This window comes from Phalacrocorax aristotelis, chromosome 22, assembly GCF_949628215.1.
Source record: "Phalacrocorax aristotelis chromosome 22, bGulAri2.1, whole genome shotgun sequence".
NCBI classification, from domain to species: domain Eukaryota; kingdom Metazoa; phylum Chordata; class Aves; order Suliformes; family Phalacrocoracidae; genus Phalacrocorax; species Phalacrocorax aristotelis.
In genome coordinates this window covers 7,692,214-7,710,186 of record NC_134297.1, presented here as the reverse complement: position 1 = coordinate 7,710,186, position 17,973 = coordinate 7,692,214, and the positions used below count along the sequence as shown (strand labels likewise).

The 17,973-nt window shown below is 49.3% G+C and overlaps 1 protein-coding gene across 2 annotated transcripts in view; it reads right to left on the bottom strand.

Annotated features, from left to right (window-relative positions):
• KIRREL3 (kirre like nephrin family adhesion molecule 3) overlaps nt 1-17,973 on the bottom strand; it is a 347,570-nt gene that overhangs the window by 117,376 nt on the left and 212,221 nt on the right. For both annotated transcript variants that reach the window (XM_075116531.1, XM_075116532.1), the window contains exon 2: nt 8,633-8,710. In XM_075116531.1, the coding sequence (XP_074972632.1) occupies nt 8,633-8,710 (78 nt within the window). The remainder of the gene's footprint in view (nt 1-8,632; nt 8,711-17,973) is intronic.

Below are 17,973 nucleotides of genomic sequence, written 5' to 3'. Positions count from 1 at the left end.
AGCTGCTTAAATCAATAGATAAATTTATACCCTTAGACCATGAACTGCTACAACACCACTGTTAGCATAAGTCTCGCAAGCTTTGCATCGGATTTATAACCTGCAGAGTCGCTCAGCTGTGCTGCAACTGCTGTAGACAACTGGAACATCAAGGATGAAACCCTGCTCCTCTTCTCCAAAGTGCTCCAGAGGGCAGCAGTAAGGGAGGTGTTTCCTATGTCCTGCCTGAACGGAGCAGTGCAGAGCATGTGGGATCCCTCCCTCGGCAGCATCCTCGTAAATGCGCACGGTGGATCTCACCAGCAAGGACTTGGCTCACAGCAGCGTACGCTTCTCCACGAGGTCCTGCATTTTACCCAGATTTCCAGCTGACCCAACCCAAAGTCTCCCCTTGACACTACAGAAAAAGACAGCTTGTTTGCTGCTTTTTCCTCAGGTTTCACTTACATCCCTGCCTTGTTTGGCTAACAGACACACAAAGCATCACAGAAATATCAATGAGACCTCTGCTGATAACAATGCATCTTTAACAACTTCTCCATCCACTCGCCTCTTCCTTCTCAAATGCCTTTGTCAGATAAAGAACAAAAGGCTCAATGCAGCTTATACGGGAGATGCCTTCCCTAATCAATTGCAATTGTGTCTTCGCGGGGAGACGTGAGTGACAACGCTTAGGGTAAGGCAAGCTTCCCTATCGCAGACCTGCCAAGCCTCGGAGGAGACAGCACCTTTCCTGGCGATGACAGCAGAGTAAGCAATGCAGAGTTTGCACCGCATCCTGTGGGGACATCAGCCAATAATGGAGCCACCGCTACCATGGATCCCAGTAGATTTTGTGCCAAGGATCCTGTAGCTTTTAGCAAAGATTTGCAGGGAATCCCATTCCCAGGCAATGGGCCGATGCCAATGGGTCCTGCTGGTTGCCCGAGCCTCAGAGGGCAAAGCGTGAGAAGATGCTGGGATGCTCAAGTAGTTTAGGGGCTGTTGAGCTCCACTGCGTGCAAAAGCAGGCTGAGCAGAGCCAACGCTGCTTGAGCTAAAGCAAGTCACACGTTACAGGTCTGGTCCCAAAGGACAGACCCTTTCCACCACTGGGCCAGAGAAATGAGTCAAGTTTGAGCTCCTCCAGCAGCACAGAGGCTCTTGGCATCTAGCAGAGGAGAAAGGTCACTTTTTATATGGATAAGAAGGGCTGGCTCCGATTTATCCTTGAGATTGAGGGAGATCCATGCTCAGCCTGTGCTGCTACAGATGTAAAAGTCACTTGCAAGATCCAGATTAAGTGTCCCCATAAATCCAAGTAATTCTGAGGCAGCAACTGCCTTGCTGGGCTGCTAATGGTGGCACAAATACGTCACTGCATCTTGGTGCCACGCACTAATAGGACGTTTTCCTGGCAGGAAGCATTCACTGAACCCACTTTGAACTACAGCAGGCAGCAGAAGGGGCGTTCAAGCAGAGAGACATTTGGAGCAGAGACACAGCCAGCTTCCCTGAACAAGCCATTTTCCCCCCAAAAAAGCAGGGACTCCATCCCAGAGTCGCAGCTGGTTTCTCTCAAGGCAGTAAGATGGGGCCTGACAGAGAGAAGAGCCTTGAATCAGACAGCTGTAGGAAGGATGCTCAGCCTTCCGGAGGGAAGGGCACAGTCCCTCTGTTCTCTGCTGAAGAAGCGGGAGGGCACGGTGGGACGGCTGGAGCCGGGTGGGACTGAACTGGGCATGGGTCTGTCCACAGCCCAAAGAGGAGCGAAGCATCCAGCCTCTCTGCCTGCTGGGATGTCCAGGGCTTCAACATTTAGGACGTGTTTTAAAGCCTAAATGCAGTTTTGGGTATAAATACATGTCCTTTCCTCCTCTGCTCTCTGTCCTTCTTGGTATTGGATTTCACCCCTTTCACAGTCTTGGCATTGCTGCCGCAGCACCCCAGCACCCTGCTAACCCGAATGCTGCCTCCCGCAGCAGAGAGCTGCTGCAAAAGTACCCGCAGCCTTCGTTTTTGCAAGAGCTGCAGATTCCCTTTGAGAAGCTATTAAGAAGCAGTCGAATAGAGCAACCTTTCATTGACAAGTCACTCGGCCCTTTAAACGATCTCCAAATAGTGTTTTCTTTTTATTGCTTTCTGCAGTTTAACAGCCTTGATTTCAAGTTACTTTGGCTTATGATAAACTCCAGATCTATAACGCTTCTATTCTCTCCCTCTTTGGTCTCTCTCACCCACTTCTTTATGTTTTTATTAAAAAAAGATCCAGGAAAACAGATAGCAGATTAAAAGGGAAACAAATTGAAATGGGTCAAATGTATCTTGCTTAAATGACAGCCACCCCATTAGATACTTTTAAACAGGACAAATAATCTGTTCAGAAGCACAAGTGGGCTTTTACATTTATTCTAAATTACAAACCAAATGATTGCAGCCTCAAATGGAAGCACTGGCTAATTGCACTAATATCTCACTAATTCCAGCACCAAGGAATGGGGGAAAAACTAACGATTTTCACCATTTTACTAATTATTCAATTTAGACCAAGGTACATTATGCAGACCCTGGTTGAGCTTGCTCTCCATTTTGTGATCTATGACAAAGACTGGAATTCCAATTATTAATAATGGAGGAGCTATAATTATTCTAAGGATGGGTACGAGATAATTATAAGCCATAAAACCAGCTTTCATATGCATACACAATTCTCTCCCCATGTCTCACAAACTGAAACCTATCTACAGACTGGAAATACACTGAAGTTGAAGACAAAAAAACCACCCCATCCAGATCTATGCTGCTCACAGTTTGTGAGGGCAAAGTCACAGCTGATAATACATGCCAGAAACAGACAGCTGCCCACTTCTGCCGGGCAGGGGCTGATGTAAATCATCCCTACCAGTTACAGCCTGCAAGGGCTGCATGGATGATAGAATCATAGAATCATTAAGGTTGGAAAAGACCTCTAGAACCATCAAGTCCAACCATCAACCCAACACCCCCATGGCCTCTTAAATCATGTCCCCAAGTGCTGCATCTACATGGTGTTTGAACCCCCCAGGGACGGTGACTCCCCCACCTCTCTGGGCAGCCTGTGCCAGGGCCTGACCCCTCTGGCAGGGAAGACATTACCCCTCACATCCAACCTAAACCTCCCCTGACGCAGCCTGAGGCCGTTCCCTCTCGTCCTGTCACTGGTGACTTGGGAGCAGAGACCGACCCCCCCCTCACTCCAGCCCCTCTCAGGCAGCTGCAGAGAGCGAGAAGGGCTCCCCTCAGCCCCCTCTTCTCCAGGCTAAACCCCCCCAGCCCCCTCAGCCGCCCCCCAGCACACTTGTGCTCCAGACCCTGCCCCAGCCCCGCTGCCCTTCTCTGGACACGCTCCAGCCCCTCAAGGCCCTTCTTGTCCCGAGGGGCCCAAACCTGAGCCCAGCATTCGAGGTGGGGCCTCCCCAGGGCCGAGCACAGGGGCCCCATCCCTGCCCGGCTCCTGCTGGCCACACCAGGGCTGACACAAGCCCGGGGGCTGGTGGCCTCCTTGGCCACCTGGGCACTGCTGGCTCATGCCCAGCCGGCTGTCAGCCAGCACCCCCAGGGCCTTCTCCGCCGGGCACTTCCCAGCCCCTCTGCCCCAGGCCTGGGGCGCTGCCTGGGGTTGGTGCGACCCAAGGGCAGGACCCGGCCCTTGGCCTTGTTAAACCTCACACAACTGGCCTCGGCCCATCGATCCAGCCTGTCCAGGTCCCTCTGCAGAGCCTCCCTGCCCTCGAGCACATCGACACTCCTGCCCAACTTGGTGTCACCTGCAAACTCACTGAGGGTGCCCTTGATCCCCTCTTCCAGATCATTGATAAAGATGATGCAAGAGCCACTGCAAGGAGAACAGGCTGGTGGCTCTCCTTCAATTCAGGCCACCATCGTCATTGCTCCTCTGGACCAACCCTGACCTGTGCCCTGTTTTTGAGATACGAGAACGAATTTTCTATGTTTGAGATCCATGGATGGTCCCCTTTTGGAACCTCCATCTTCCCCCAACAAGAGACATTAGAGTTTTGCATTAGTCCCAGCACCTTTAAGTAAGATCCCAAACCTTCTGAACAAAAGAGTCAAGGTGAGATTTGCAGCTCAGACTGCAAAACTTTTAAGGTCTCACCATCTGTACTCCCAAAACTCAAGGTTTGCTGACAGTTTACCAACAGCCCCACAACGTCCACGTGCCCTTTAGAGAAAAATCTCCTTCCTGGGATTCAGACAGCCCTTATCTGACCAGATTTCTACAGTCATTACCCAGCAAATAGATTTGCTAAGCAACACCCTCTTCCAATTAAACACAGCGCAGCACTCGTTGCTACGTGGAGCTGCAGCTCTGCAGTAACGGCTGCTGGTTTTGCAGGGCTTTGTAGAGTGAATGGAGACACTCTGAATGCTGAAAACTACGGAGACCGGGTTCTGCCTCCAGCCACGATGCAAATGGAGGGTGGCTGCTCCCAGAGGTAACTCCAGCACAAGCCCCGCTCCAGGCACACCAGTCAGTGTTTGCACCTGCAGCAGCCGATACCGAGGAGACCGCCTGCAGATTAATGTACACATTTCAGCCTCGTGCCCGCCCCTAACCGACAGCGTGGATGCGAGCAAAGCAGAAAGCAGGGCTATCAGCCAAGCAGGGAGCTGAAGAGGGGGAGTTTGTCCTTCCTTGAGCACAGATCATTAACCATTAGCTGGTCCAGGAGGAAGATGCTGTGCAGAGTCCTTCTGTCCCTGGTTCCCAACCACACCTGCTTTCACCACCCAACCTTGGACATGAGGATGCGCCCACCTTTCCGCTCCACTGGGTCCGTCCCACCTGCCTGCTGCATGCGAGGACACGAGAGCCAGCGATGCGCCTGGAATGGGAGGCAAGAGGAGGGAAGAGCTGCCCTGCCCTGCTACCCTGCATGTGGGGAGGTTGTAGGCACCTTCCAGCAGCCGACGGCTGGCAGGAACAGGTGGTGAAGGAGAAGGCTGACACCTCTCAGTGCTTAATCGTTCCCGTTAGTAGCTTTATGAATGGCAGCCAAAAAATGCCATAATTGCTGCAGTGACGCTTGCTAATGACTCGAGTTAGATCTGGCAAGAAGTCAAACGCAGGAGAGAAGAAAAATAGCAGCGGCAGGATCGACGTCTGAATACCTGCCTTTGACCACTGCAGAGGAGAGTGGAACAAGCCCAACTTGGGACTCACAGCTGCGGACAGGCAGGGACCACGCACCACAGGTGAGCAGGGAGAGATTTTACAGCACACCTCTTGCCTTCCCTCTCTTCAAGCTGAATGTGAAGGGGAAGAGGGAACAAAAAAACAAGCCCCAGTTTTCAGGTTAGTTCAAGATCCTTGTTCCTGGGGAACTAAGGTGACTCACCTCATAGATACCACCTTTCTACTCCAAAATCACCTTGAACCAGGGCAGCAAAAGCCCTGGGGAAAGCGAGGAAACTCAGCTCTCCGCCAGCCTCAGCATCACCTCCATTGCATGGCACGTGCCTTGGGACATGCAGTCCACAAGCTCTGGCTCCCACTGAACCACCGCCGTGGCCAGGGGCGAGTTGTTCCCGAAGAGGAATCCAGCCCCTCACGAGCAAACAGCACGCTCCTCCTGATTATGTATCTGTTTCTGAATGTTAACAAACAGTTGGCAGCATCTGATTGAGTGGGTTATTAGCAGAATGAAGACAGATGGTGGAGGATTAACTTTAAAGCGTCTTTATTGCAAGGCCGTCATTACAGACAGCTCTACCTCTCTCTCCCTCTGTCTACAACTGTCACCAGCTTAATTTCACCCTACAACTCACAGCCGCACACCAGACAGCGATCCCAGCACGAAGACAACGCAATCGTCAATCACAGCAAAGGGATAAGCGTATCGCAGCCACGCTGGAGCAGCATCTTTCCTCTCCCAGGCCCATACGCACCCCCAAATCGTGCCCAAATCCAGCACCTTTCCTGACGCGGGCTTCAGAGCGGTGATAAAGCAAGAGGCAATCGCACCCGATGCAGCACAGCAATGCCAGCTGAGGCCACAGCACCCAAATCACTTTTGCCTCACACATCATCAGTGTTGCTGGCAGCAGCCCAGGCTGTTCTGTTGCCTTACAGCTGGGAGAGACACCAACACCCCACCCAGACATGTGTTTTCATGACACAGGTTGATATATGTTGATGTGAGGAACCGGTGTGTGTCAACTAACACTATCAGAGGCAAATTCTCGGACACTTATTTTGGCTTCTCGCCCTGGAGGATAGGTCAGCCAGAAGAGCCCACATCTGCAATCAATTGCGTTAATGGACATCCCTCACTTGCCAGCTGGTAAACAAACAACATAATGCTAACCAAAGACCCTTGCTGGGCACGGCCACAGAGCATCTGTAAGCCACAACATTTATTTTACCCCGCTGGGAGAGGTTCCCTCACAGGCCTGCAAGTGCCTGGACTGTATCTTCTCCATGGGGTGAGCCAGGAGAAGCGCTTTCCTACCAACAAGTGATTCCTCCGTGCTGACACGGCCTCCGTCTAAGTCCTCTTGTGCTTCCCTACCTATGAGCGCATTTTGTAGATATCTCTGTTAAGTGACAGCAAGGTTCTAATGATCCCTGTAATTACCTATTGGCACTATGATGGAGACCCCACACCTCATAATTATCGAATTGCCCCACTGCCTACCTCTGCTTTCAGTTCCTTCAGCTACACTGTAATTATTAATAGGGCTATTCATTAGCACCATTATGCAATAAAAAGGGGAAAAGCTCTCACTTGGCAAAAATATCAAAGGGAAGCTGTCTGTCTCCTTATCCCTGCAAGGTAACTGGCCCAGAGTCTGCCTCAGCTACTTTGGGCAGGAAATACCTTCTCTGTACCTCTGTAGATGACCAGACAGCTGAACCCCGCCTTGGCTCACATCAGAGCTCAGCCCATGCCATGCAGTGTGGCTCTGCACTGAAATCCACCAAAATCCCAGGAGGTTTGAGGCCTGCAATTGTCATTCAGAACTGCCTCTAGTGAAAACACAAGTCCTAGGCGGTCTTTGTAGCCATGGAAATCCCCCGACTTTGGGTTTTTTTGGCAGATTGTACCTTTAAATGTAATGGTCCTGGAGCCTGCGGGGGCCAGAAACTGGCTGGCTGCACAGCACCAGGCAGGCACACTTTGTTCCCTTTCCCGCACAAAGGCTTTACTTTTGGCCTTTCATGTTTCTTTGTTCTCTCCATACAAAGCCACATTCAGCCTGAAAAGGGGGCTCACTTCGTAGGCAGACGCAGGCTTTGAATCCACTGGGGGACAGGAACTTCTGTGAAGAATCCCAGAGGATCGGCAGGATGCCCAGGTGTGCCCACGGTCCTGCTGGCTCTCAGACACCCTGTGAGCATCCCCAGGGTGCTCCTGCCCATCTGAACACAGCTACAGGCAGCCTCTCCAAGGGGCTTAAGGGACAGGAAGGTATGGAGAGAGAGATTGCACCTTCTCACAGCACTAGGACGAGACTCTGCCATCCATTCCCCTGAGGGGCAACCCCTTCCCGTTAAAAACATACTCTAATCTATGTTTCAAAAGCATGTGGTAATTAACAAGCACCAGGTGAAGTCTTGTGAAGTAATTTCCCCCATGTTATCAGCTCCTGGGAAACTGAAGGAAACTTTGATCTTCTGAGCCATAAACTTGCCTCCACCAGAGTTTTACCCCATGAAAGCTAACGCACCTTTTACTCTCATGAAGCCAAGGTTTCCTGCCAGGGTAGACACCCCGGTGGCTAAACTGCTGGCATGACACCACCCCATGCAAGCTAAAGGAGGCGCAGCAGGGCAAGCGATCACATCCTTTGTCCAAATCATCTCCAATCAAACCCCCCCAAAAGGATTAAATCATTGTATGGATCAACTTTGCAGTCTCCAGAGTAACCTGTCAGCAGCCAGGCTCTCCTTGACACACCCTCAAGACCCTCCTGCCCTGCAGGGCTCTGGGACCTTTAATCCTTCTCTGATCCACCATTAAATCAGAGATGGTGCCACACCAGGGTTTGCTCCCGAATAAGAAGCCAAGCAAAGAAGCTACCAGAACCAAGGATGCCAATTCTTCCGAGCGTAAATAGTTTTTGTTTAGTTATTATGCTTTGTAATTATTTATGATATTTCTATGGATTAATCAATGCTCATGAAGTGCTTGGGGGATGACTAGAATATAAATAGGGAAATTTTAGTGAGATCTCTGCCAGAGCGCAGGGGTTTGGCAAACAACGGAACAGCTCCTCTGAGGGGTGCAAAGGCACTGAAAACTGGTCCTCTGGAGGCGTCACGGTGAGGCGCTACCTCCCAACAAGGCTAAAAAGACTAGATGCAGCAATTGCTGGAAGAGCTTCTCATGTGAAAAGTCCCTTCCATGCGAAACAGACAGTGGATTTTGGATGTATGGAACTAAGATGCTCCCGCTCTTCACTTGCGGCTTCACGCAGGGGGCTTCCTGCATCTGTGCCCACTAAGATGCTTCAGAGATCGAAGGGGAAGCAGGATTTTCTCCTCGGTGTGAACAAGAACGTAGCATGTTCCTTGCATAAGGACATCTGCAACCCTTGCAACGAGATTGCTAAAGAGGAAGGAAGAATGGAAGGTGAGAGAACTGCTCACCTTCAGTCATCCTGCGGTACTTCTCCTTGTACATGAACCCCAGTACTAGGCAGCATCCTCTTCCTGGGAGCCCCAGTTCTGCAAGAGAAGAGAGAGTGATGTTAGAAGACTGGACTGGGGACAAGAGCAAGCACATGGGGATGCTGCAGGGAGCAAATCCTGCCGGTTACACCATTCAGGTAAAGCGCCAGTGAGGCAAGCACATAACTGAAGTTTTTGGTCAACCTGAAAGTCGCTGGGGTTCCCAAACCAACTGCTGCTGACCTGCTCCACTTAGCCACGGGTATCTAGAGAGGGGAGGGTCACCAGCCCCTCCCCTGCCCATTTCTTAAGTGCTCCTCCACGCTAAGTGGAGGGAACACGCTGCATCTCCATCTACAGCAGCACGTTGTAACAATATGGACTCCTTAATCCCTTTTTCCCTCAGCAGACAGCAAAGTAAAATGGGAAATGGTCCTCCGAAGGGAAGATAAGTCTGGCTCGAGGCATCTTGCTCCTTAGAAGCAAGCAAGTGACCCTACAAGCAGCAAAGTGCCAGTCTGAGGAGGCGCGTGCCTTTGATGCCTTGATTTCTTAATGGGGCTTTCTGACTATCGGTAACAAACAGAGGGAGATCTGAACGCATTTTTTTCCAGAAGTAGGCTGCGTGCATGCATGCTCTCCCCATGTGCATCTCACAGCAGCAAAAAGCGCTAGTTCTTCAAACAAATTCTCTTGTGTCGCAGTGGAGAAAATTAAGGTACCATGTCCCCGATGCTGCCTGCCTGTGGACCTGAAGAGCTCCTCGGGGGCTTCTGTGCTCTACAGAGCCCTGCTGATCAAAGCCCCTTTGATGTTTACTTAATGTGGCTGTGGTCTCTTTAGAGCCCCCCTCTGCCGAGGAAGGAGCGCTCAGGAGTGTCACAAAGTTGTGCCGCATGCAAAGAGGGGAAGGCAGCGAAGCAGGAGGGTTGAGAGCGCAGCGACAGCTTTAGAGAAGAGTGAGCGCTGCCTGGCAGCCTTGGCTTTTAGCGCCATGATGCAAACTTGGGTTTGAACTGCAGGTCTGGATGGTGTCCAGAGGAAGAGGAAAGTCGCTCACAGGGTGATGTGATGTGCAGGGAAGACACCCAGATTTGTATGGATATATACCCAGATATGCAGTATTCCTCCCTCATACTGCCAGCTGCCAAGGGATTCCAGCAGAAGGGTTAGCATCCTCTTCTTGCACACAGTATGAGGCAGAATCAGAGCCTAAACCCAGGAAAAAGATATTTCTTTTGACCCCAGGACACTCGGGGTAGAAGCAAGATGAGTTAAAGCACTTTCCCTAATGTTAAACAAGGCTCCACCTGGCAAGAGGCTAAGGACCTCAGATCCTGGTCCTGAGGCTCCCAGCAGGAAGGACATCAGCATCTAAAATAAATCACACGTGTAATCCCACCGAAGTCGATCCTCAGAGAAAAGGAAGTCTCCTGAGACACTCAGAGTAAGCAAATTGAATTGCTCCCCTAAATCCGTGTTGCCCCAAAGAGAAAGAGGCATTTTTAGAAAGTGACTCACTTCGCCTACTCAGGATTATTTTGGGGGTGCTTGTAACAGTCTCACTGGCCATAAAAGGTGGCAACAACTCAGACTTAAATGTCTGAAGATTAGACAAATCAGGGCAGATGAATCAACTACCTGCATCCTCAGTCTTTTCTTGAATCAGAGCCCTAATTAACAGGAAGAGGTAAAAGGCAATCATCTCCCCTCTTGGATGCGAAGGTGGAAGCCAGCCCTCTCGTTCCACAGTACAGAGGCAGCATGACCTCCTCTCCCTGCACAGCCTATGCAACAACTACAAATGCACTAAGAAAAGGGTCGGCTTACAGAGCATTAGACGCCTCTGTTACTCCCAACCACTGCTAGGGTCTGCCGGTTTTAGATGAAGGATGGTTGCCCCCATCCAATAACTATAATCGATAAGACTTTGCTGAACTTTGAGTGGGGTTTCCACAAAGGGTTGCGTGATGCCTGTGAAAACAGACATCCCACATGCGTGTGGCCAGAGGGCTGCGAGCCTGACGACAGCCTCATGCTGTTTACACAGAGCCTGCAAAGGAGGGAAGAGGCATGTCTACCTTTATTGATAGGAAAACAGAACTGCATCGATTGCTACCGAGCCTTTGACAAACACCAGGGTATCAAAGCGTAATTAAAACAACACAATTAGGTTAGCGTCGTACAAGGCAGCGCAGCCCACAGCAGAGCTGAGCAAGCCAGCGTTCTTCTCTTACTAATCCAGACGTGTGTCGTACATCCCGACACGTGGACCTGCTTGTGGATGCTGGCTGGGTGTTCCTGGACACACAGACGTGGCATGACAGGGGCTGCCACGCTTTCCACAGACCACAACCACAAACATCATCAAGAGCATCCTGAACCAAAGCAGCGATGGAGGCAGCAATAGCTGCAGTCTGCTTGGGGGATGAGTATCCCACCACTCAGATGTCCAGCTCTCATCTTCCAGTCACGGGGGGTGAGACACAAGAATAAGGTCGTGCTTGAGACGCTGTGACGAGGGGCTACAACCCAAGGCAACGGCTGTGCTACCCAAGAGGTCCCACTCACGACTTTCCCTTAGAGGGAGCGAGGGATTGTCAGGGCTGAGCCATGTGGGCTGGATCCAGATGAAATCCGGGTTATTACCCGTCTGGAGCCTGGATCAGCACACATCGGTATGGGTGTCTGTCTTCCATTTGCCTCCCTGAGGGGTGCTATAATTAATGCTTATAAAACACTTTGATATCCCATGATGAAAGGAGCTATACAAGAGCACCACATTATAATAATTCATACCATAAATTTGTGAGAACATGCAAAAATCTTTATAGCTAAGGGCACCTTTAAATACTTGAGAGTGCCTTTAAAAGGTAAAATACTTCAAGATGACTCTGATGCCTAAGGATGTCTCACCACTTCATGGCTTTTAGTGGCTACCTAAAGCTAAAATAGTTAAGCAGATACCCAGCATTTTAAATGTTTGGGCTTTAGGGGGGCTGCTGAGATACCATAGAAAAGAGAATATTTTAACCCACATGTCGTCTCCCCCCCCAAAATGAATCCCCCTCCATTTCCTTGCAATGGCAGTAGATTTTTCCCAGCAGAACTAGTTATGGTTGAAGTTCATCATCCCAGGCGCTTTGAAGAAGTGTGAGCTTAAGTATCTTGTTTGGAAAATATGTGGCAGAACCGAGTTTCCAACTCCCTCAAAAGTACCTGCATTAATTCACCTCAATACCTGCAGAACAACCCCTTAGACAAAGCACAGGCGAGTTCAAACCACACGTTGCCAGCATTTGGGGCAGGCAGTGACAACGAAGCAAAAGCCAACTAAAACAAGGGTTCAGCGTCTTTTAGAAAGGGATGTTTTATGCACAGGCTGGGCAAGTTTGCTTTGAAAGCTTGATTTCTCCTCGCTGGCCCAAACTATGGCATCCTTTGTCCCCATTTCTCCCATCGTTTGGGATTTCTTTACTCAATTTCAAGACAATTCCTCCACCCACAACTCAGGGAAGGGACCAAGTTGCTGATCAACCGGTACAGTAAAGGCTAAAGCTGCAAAGCAGTAATAAAGGTTTATTAACACAATCACATCATGTGTGCTATTGTGTAGCTGTATTCCACCAGGAATGGTAATAAATGTTTAATAGCTCAATAATACCTGTTTAATAATTTTTCAGCTCATCCTGTCTAATTGCAAGTTTATTAAAGAATGATAAACTTTATAATTGTTGTAAAGGCATAATTGCAATTCCATTGCTTATTTAATACTGAGTTAATTATATTACAACTAAGTTATATTTTCCCATACATATTAAATATCAATTAGCTGTTTTAAACTATTGATTTGTATTTAATTAACTATGCTATTATATACCAATTAAGTTCTTATAAGAGAAGCAGAAACAGCTGGTCTCTTAAATTAAATTTTAAAAACTTTGGATTAACATAAATACCATGTTTCTATTTCCTCACTTTTTCCTTCAACAGAGACGGCACTTTGTTCTCTCTAAATATTTTTCCAAACCACATGTTATATGCATGAGCTTCATTCTGAACAACTTTTCAGGATGGGGCAACCTCCATCACAAACATCCTAGCATCAACAACACCAAAACACAGCGACTGGGAAAGATACAGGGTTGGAAAAGCCCCAGCCCACCTGGGGATCTCAGAAGCAAAGAGCTTGGGTGGGAGCTTGTGAAAGAGCATGAAAGTCTCCCAGGAAAGAAGCTCGATACCTTCCTCTCTGTTCCTAAGTTAGCCAGCAAGGGTGATCCTATACCACCAAAACCAAGAGTTTTGGATCCCTTAAAAATACTTTGGTTGAGAAACTTTATGCTCCTGCTCAAAAGTTTCCCACCCTGATGGATAGAGTTGTCTGCTGTTTGATATCTTGCCAAAGAAACACACAACAAACCGAAGAGACCGGTCTCCCAAGCCCTTCCATGTTCCTGGCTTCTCCAGATCTAGTGACGACACATCCTGAAAGTACAAAGGGTGTGAAGGACCATTTCATTTGTTTTTCAGCATCCTAGTTTCCATGCGCAGTAAGCAACCTGATCTCACGCTGATTTCCACAACATCCCTGTGACCTCTTCTTCAGAGGACTTTGCTCCGAGCACCCATAAAGCAAGCTGCATCCTTCTCCTCCAAGTTCACCTTCTGCCATGAGTGCTGGCTACAAGCTTCCTCCCTCGACGCTGCTCGCAGCCACGAGCGTTGCTGAGCAATCCAAACTACTGCCGCATTTTGGTGGAGAGCATATGGATCCTTCGGCACGTAATTTCTATATTACGCCGTTAAGCCTGCAGAGCGATCCAAGATCCTCAGAGATGAAAAAAAAGCTATACAAATGCAAGTTATTATTAAATCTGTGCCTGGTTAATTTATAAAAATGTATAAAAAAAACTAAGAGGCTTCCCAGATGAGAAAATGGGCACATTACTGTTTGAAATATGAATGAAGCAGAGATCAGTGTTAAATGCTGTAGTGATATTGTATTTTATTCTATAGTGCTCTGCAGAAAAGTTGCATTTATAAACCCATTTATTGTGTTATGTACTTGCAAACCACCTTGTCATCCATTTATTGCACAAATAAAATCTTAAAAGCAGAGGATTAGTTGAGTTCGTCCCTGTGGGACCACAATCTGACTTTAAAGAATCCATCAATGAAGGAAAACAGATGGAGCAGAGGTGCTTGCCAGCTCACTGCTCCGAGACGTAAAACGCAACTGCACAGAAGGGCTATTCTCTGACGGCCCACAGACCTGCAAGTCCTGTCTGTATTAAAGAGGGAAGGCTCATACTGCAGAGCTTGCTGAAACCAGGCCCCTGTTACAGAGCCAGTTCTGGTCGAAGCCTTTGGAGTGGCAAAGCCTCCACTCTTAGAATCACAGAATCATCAAGGTTGGAAAAGACCTCTAGGATCATTGAGTCTAACCATCAACCCAACACTGCCGTGACTCTTGCCACTGCACAGGGGTGAAGATCACCTTGTGGAGGACAGTTCAACCTTGCATGGCAAAAGAGAATGCCCCAAAATGTAAACCTTGCAAAGTACCTCTGGTATGACCTAAATTTATCTTAAAAGATGCTGGAGAGGTGTGTATCTGCAGCTCAGACAGCAGCATCACCAAACCAAACCAGCCTCAGTGCTGTTTTCCCTAAAGGGAATTCCTGGTGCGGAGGGATGAAGGTCTGGAGGGCCCTTAAAACCATAAACCCATTCTTTTGGATTAAAAACCATAATGGAAAATGACAGGAAAGCTTCGGTGTGTCTGTTTTCAGTGAGTCGGTTTCAGTTCAGTGACAAAACAGAGCCATTCACAACCCAGGAGGAGGTTCTCTGGGACAAACAGCTTTAGACAGGCACATGCCTGGAAATATCAGAGTACACCGGCATCCAGCTATCCAAGTTGCCTTGAAAGACATCAGCACCAAAAGCTTCAAGGGGAAGACTAGAGAAACCACGCAGTAAGTAGCTCTCCCCAAGAATGAGCTCTGCCCCGGTACCAGACAATTAAAAGTTGCTTCTTAGCAGGAAGCACCACTGGCAGAAGGGGAAAGGACAAAGAGGGATTCATGCTGCTGAGCAAAGAGAATTATTTCCCTGTGTTCCCTGGCTAATGAAGGGAAAAAAGGCCCCTCTGAGTTGTAACTCAGCACTGAAGTGTTTTGAAGAGCTTTTTTTCCTCTAGTGGCAACACAGAGTTTGGTCCCTAATGCCAAACCTGTCTGTATTCCCCACCCCTCCGTGGCTGGCACTCCTTTTCTGAACCTCTTACAAACATATCCTATTTAGGGAGCATCCAGCAAGTGAAGAAGAATTGCCACAAACTTCAAATCCAGCCATTCTTAGGATTGTGGGGTGTTTATTTTTTTCCTTCCCCCAAAGTGAAGAAACCTGAAGGAGCTGCTGCAGCAAAAAAACCAATTTACCTCAGAGTAAGGCATCCTTCAGTGCTTGAACCTTCTTGCATAAACAGCTTTCGTACCTTTGTACGCACAGGTACACATTCACACTAATCAAATAATCTAAAATGCCTTCCTTCGCTAAGGTCTTGTAGCAGCAAGTTCCACAGTTTAACTACACCTCTGCGTGTGGGCAAAGGTATTTTTCCTGTATGTCCTGTTGTAGAAGGCATAGCTTTCACACAGTGTTTGTTTTATTCAAAAGAAAAAGAAAAGGTGATGTAGAAACAGAGTCTGTTTTCTTCACCGCTAATAATAACAGATCAACTCCTGTTTGCACTAACGAGAGCTCTGCTGGTCAGATAACCAACACAGCCAGACACTTCTATGCAATCTCGCTAAAAGCACTCACAGGCATTGGAAAAGGCTGGCGGGGCTGCCCACAGTCACAAATCCTCAGGCAGCATTGGCAAGAAATGGTCACCTGCAACTTCAGGTTACCGCTTGCTCCCTCCACACCCTACCTCTGAAGGCCCCACCAAGGAGAGATGCTCAGCCAACCGTCCACAGCAAGGCCTCCAGGCCCTCTCCACCCCTGCGGGGTCAATGTTTCATTTTACAATCTCACAGCATGTAGACATAGCTCAAGCCTTTCTCCCCAACGTACATGATTCCTACAGTATTTTGCAAGAGCTGCTACCCTGTTGCTGCTTTCATCTCACTTGGCTCAGACCCTCTGAAGCTCCTCGGCTTGCTACAGCCCTGGAGCTCGGACCCTCCCTGGGAAGACATCTGTATTGTTCGGTGGGGCTACAGCCAATTCACCTCACTGGTGGATTTGACCTGCACTTCAAGGGCTTCCTGGGGATTTAATCTTCTTTTGACTGCAGCCCATTGTACCTGCCACTCCATCCAAGCCACAAAATACATGTTTCAAGGCAGCAGCCCGCTGCAGGAAGGTCGGGAACAAGGCTTTCAGAGAAATTTAAGCAACATGCAAGTACCTCCCCAGGCATCCCCCAGTGTCTCCTTGACACTTCCCCAAGTTGGCCCCCGAACTCATGGCACGTCACCATCCCCATCGTTCCCCCAAGAGGAGGAGACACGCACTGCTGAGACCACGTTCACCGACTCCGAGGGGCCAGAGGCCAGCCAGGCGAAGGGCACATCTGTGCTGGTCACACGCCAGTGGTTGCATTGCACACGCTGACACAGCCTACGCGTACCCTATGGAGCTCCTCGCATCCCTGGGGCACAAGCAGTGAGGGCAGGGGAGGCTAACAGCTTGAACCTTGTCCCTCGCCCCGTCTGTCTGCTTTGCCTCCCCCAGCCGTTTCCTCTCACAAGCCGAGGGCTCGGACGGCCCTGGGCTGTCTGTCACCTGCCCCCACACTCTGCTTGGCAGCGCAGCCCCGAACCTGCAGACACCTGGGGAGCTGCCTGACAAGGTCTGCGACAGCACCAACGAGGCATGACTTGTTCCTCCCTGTCCAGCCATCTTTCACTTCTACCCCTCCCAAAACCAGGAGCTCCATATTCAACTCCATATAGCAGAAAAAGAACACTGTCCCACCAGAGGGGAAAGGGTGGAGGACACGTATGAAACCCACCACACCTTTCCGCAGCACCTCTTCCATTGCACTTGATGAAACAAGCTCCCCAGGGAATCAAAATGCCTTTATGAGGACGTGTCCTAGAGACTGGAAAAGCCCCAGACATCGCAGCACACAGGGTCTGTGTGAAATGGGGTGATTGCAAGGGGAGCGGCATTTGGAAGATGGATTGGGCCACTCCAGGCTGGGGCAAGCCTTCCTACTCCATCTCCAGTGATTACACTGACATCAGGGTGTGCTCCTACATGCCAGGAGGGCTTTCAACAGGAGGGATTTTTAGAGAATCATAGAACCATTAAGGTTGGAAAAGACCTCTGGGTTCATCAAGTCCAACCCCCAACCCAACACCCCCATGGCTCCTAAACCATGTCCTGAAGTGCCAAGTCTATGTGTTTTTTGAACACCCCCAGGGATGGCGACTCCCCCACCTCTCTGGGCAGCCTGTGCCAGGGCCTGACCACTCTTACAGTGAAGAAGTTTTCCCTAATATCCAACCTAAACCTCCCCTGACACAACTTGAGGCCATTTTGTCTCGTCCTATCACTAGTAACTTGGGAGCAGAGACCAACACCCACATAGAGGTCTCTAAGAAGATCTAAATGCTGAAAGAAAAAGATCAGAATAAAACTGACAGGGAGAAAGAAACAAGATCCACATATTTTGATTCCTTAAGAACGCAGTGTTTTCTCTGAAGACCTGCTTTCATCACCAAACACTCTGGTTTCTCATTTCATTGAGAGCCGCTGCACTGTTTGTCACTCCTGCTGTAGGACCCCTGCATGTCCCATCGCAATCCAAAAGCAACATTATCCACACACACAGCACGACATTATCCTGAAGCCTGGTGGGAACATCTCGTGCTGGAACAAACAACACATTTGGTGCTCCCCTGGCACACAGGGAGCTGCATTTACATGCAGGTCTAGAGGTCTGCATAAAGCAGGAGGCATACCAGCCTCACACCCCACCCAGACTACCCCGTAATGCCTCTGCTCAACTAGGAGGAGAGCTTGGCAATGGAAACACTTTGCAATAAGCCCTGGAAGTCCTCACTCTGCTCTGACAGACTGTGGACACACTGGAGAGAAAAATAATAAAAATAAAGCCACAGCGCTGTAAAGGTCACATCTACTGTAGTGCTCTGGATCAACAACAGCTCCTCATGCCTCCCACCTTGGAAGTGCTTTGGGTTAAGCCACCCATTTTACAAGTCTAGAAAGAGGGAGGACAGTACAGGAAAGCACAAGCCACTTCTACTCTCGGAAACACCCAAGCACAGCTATCCTCT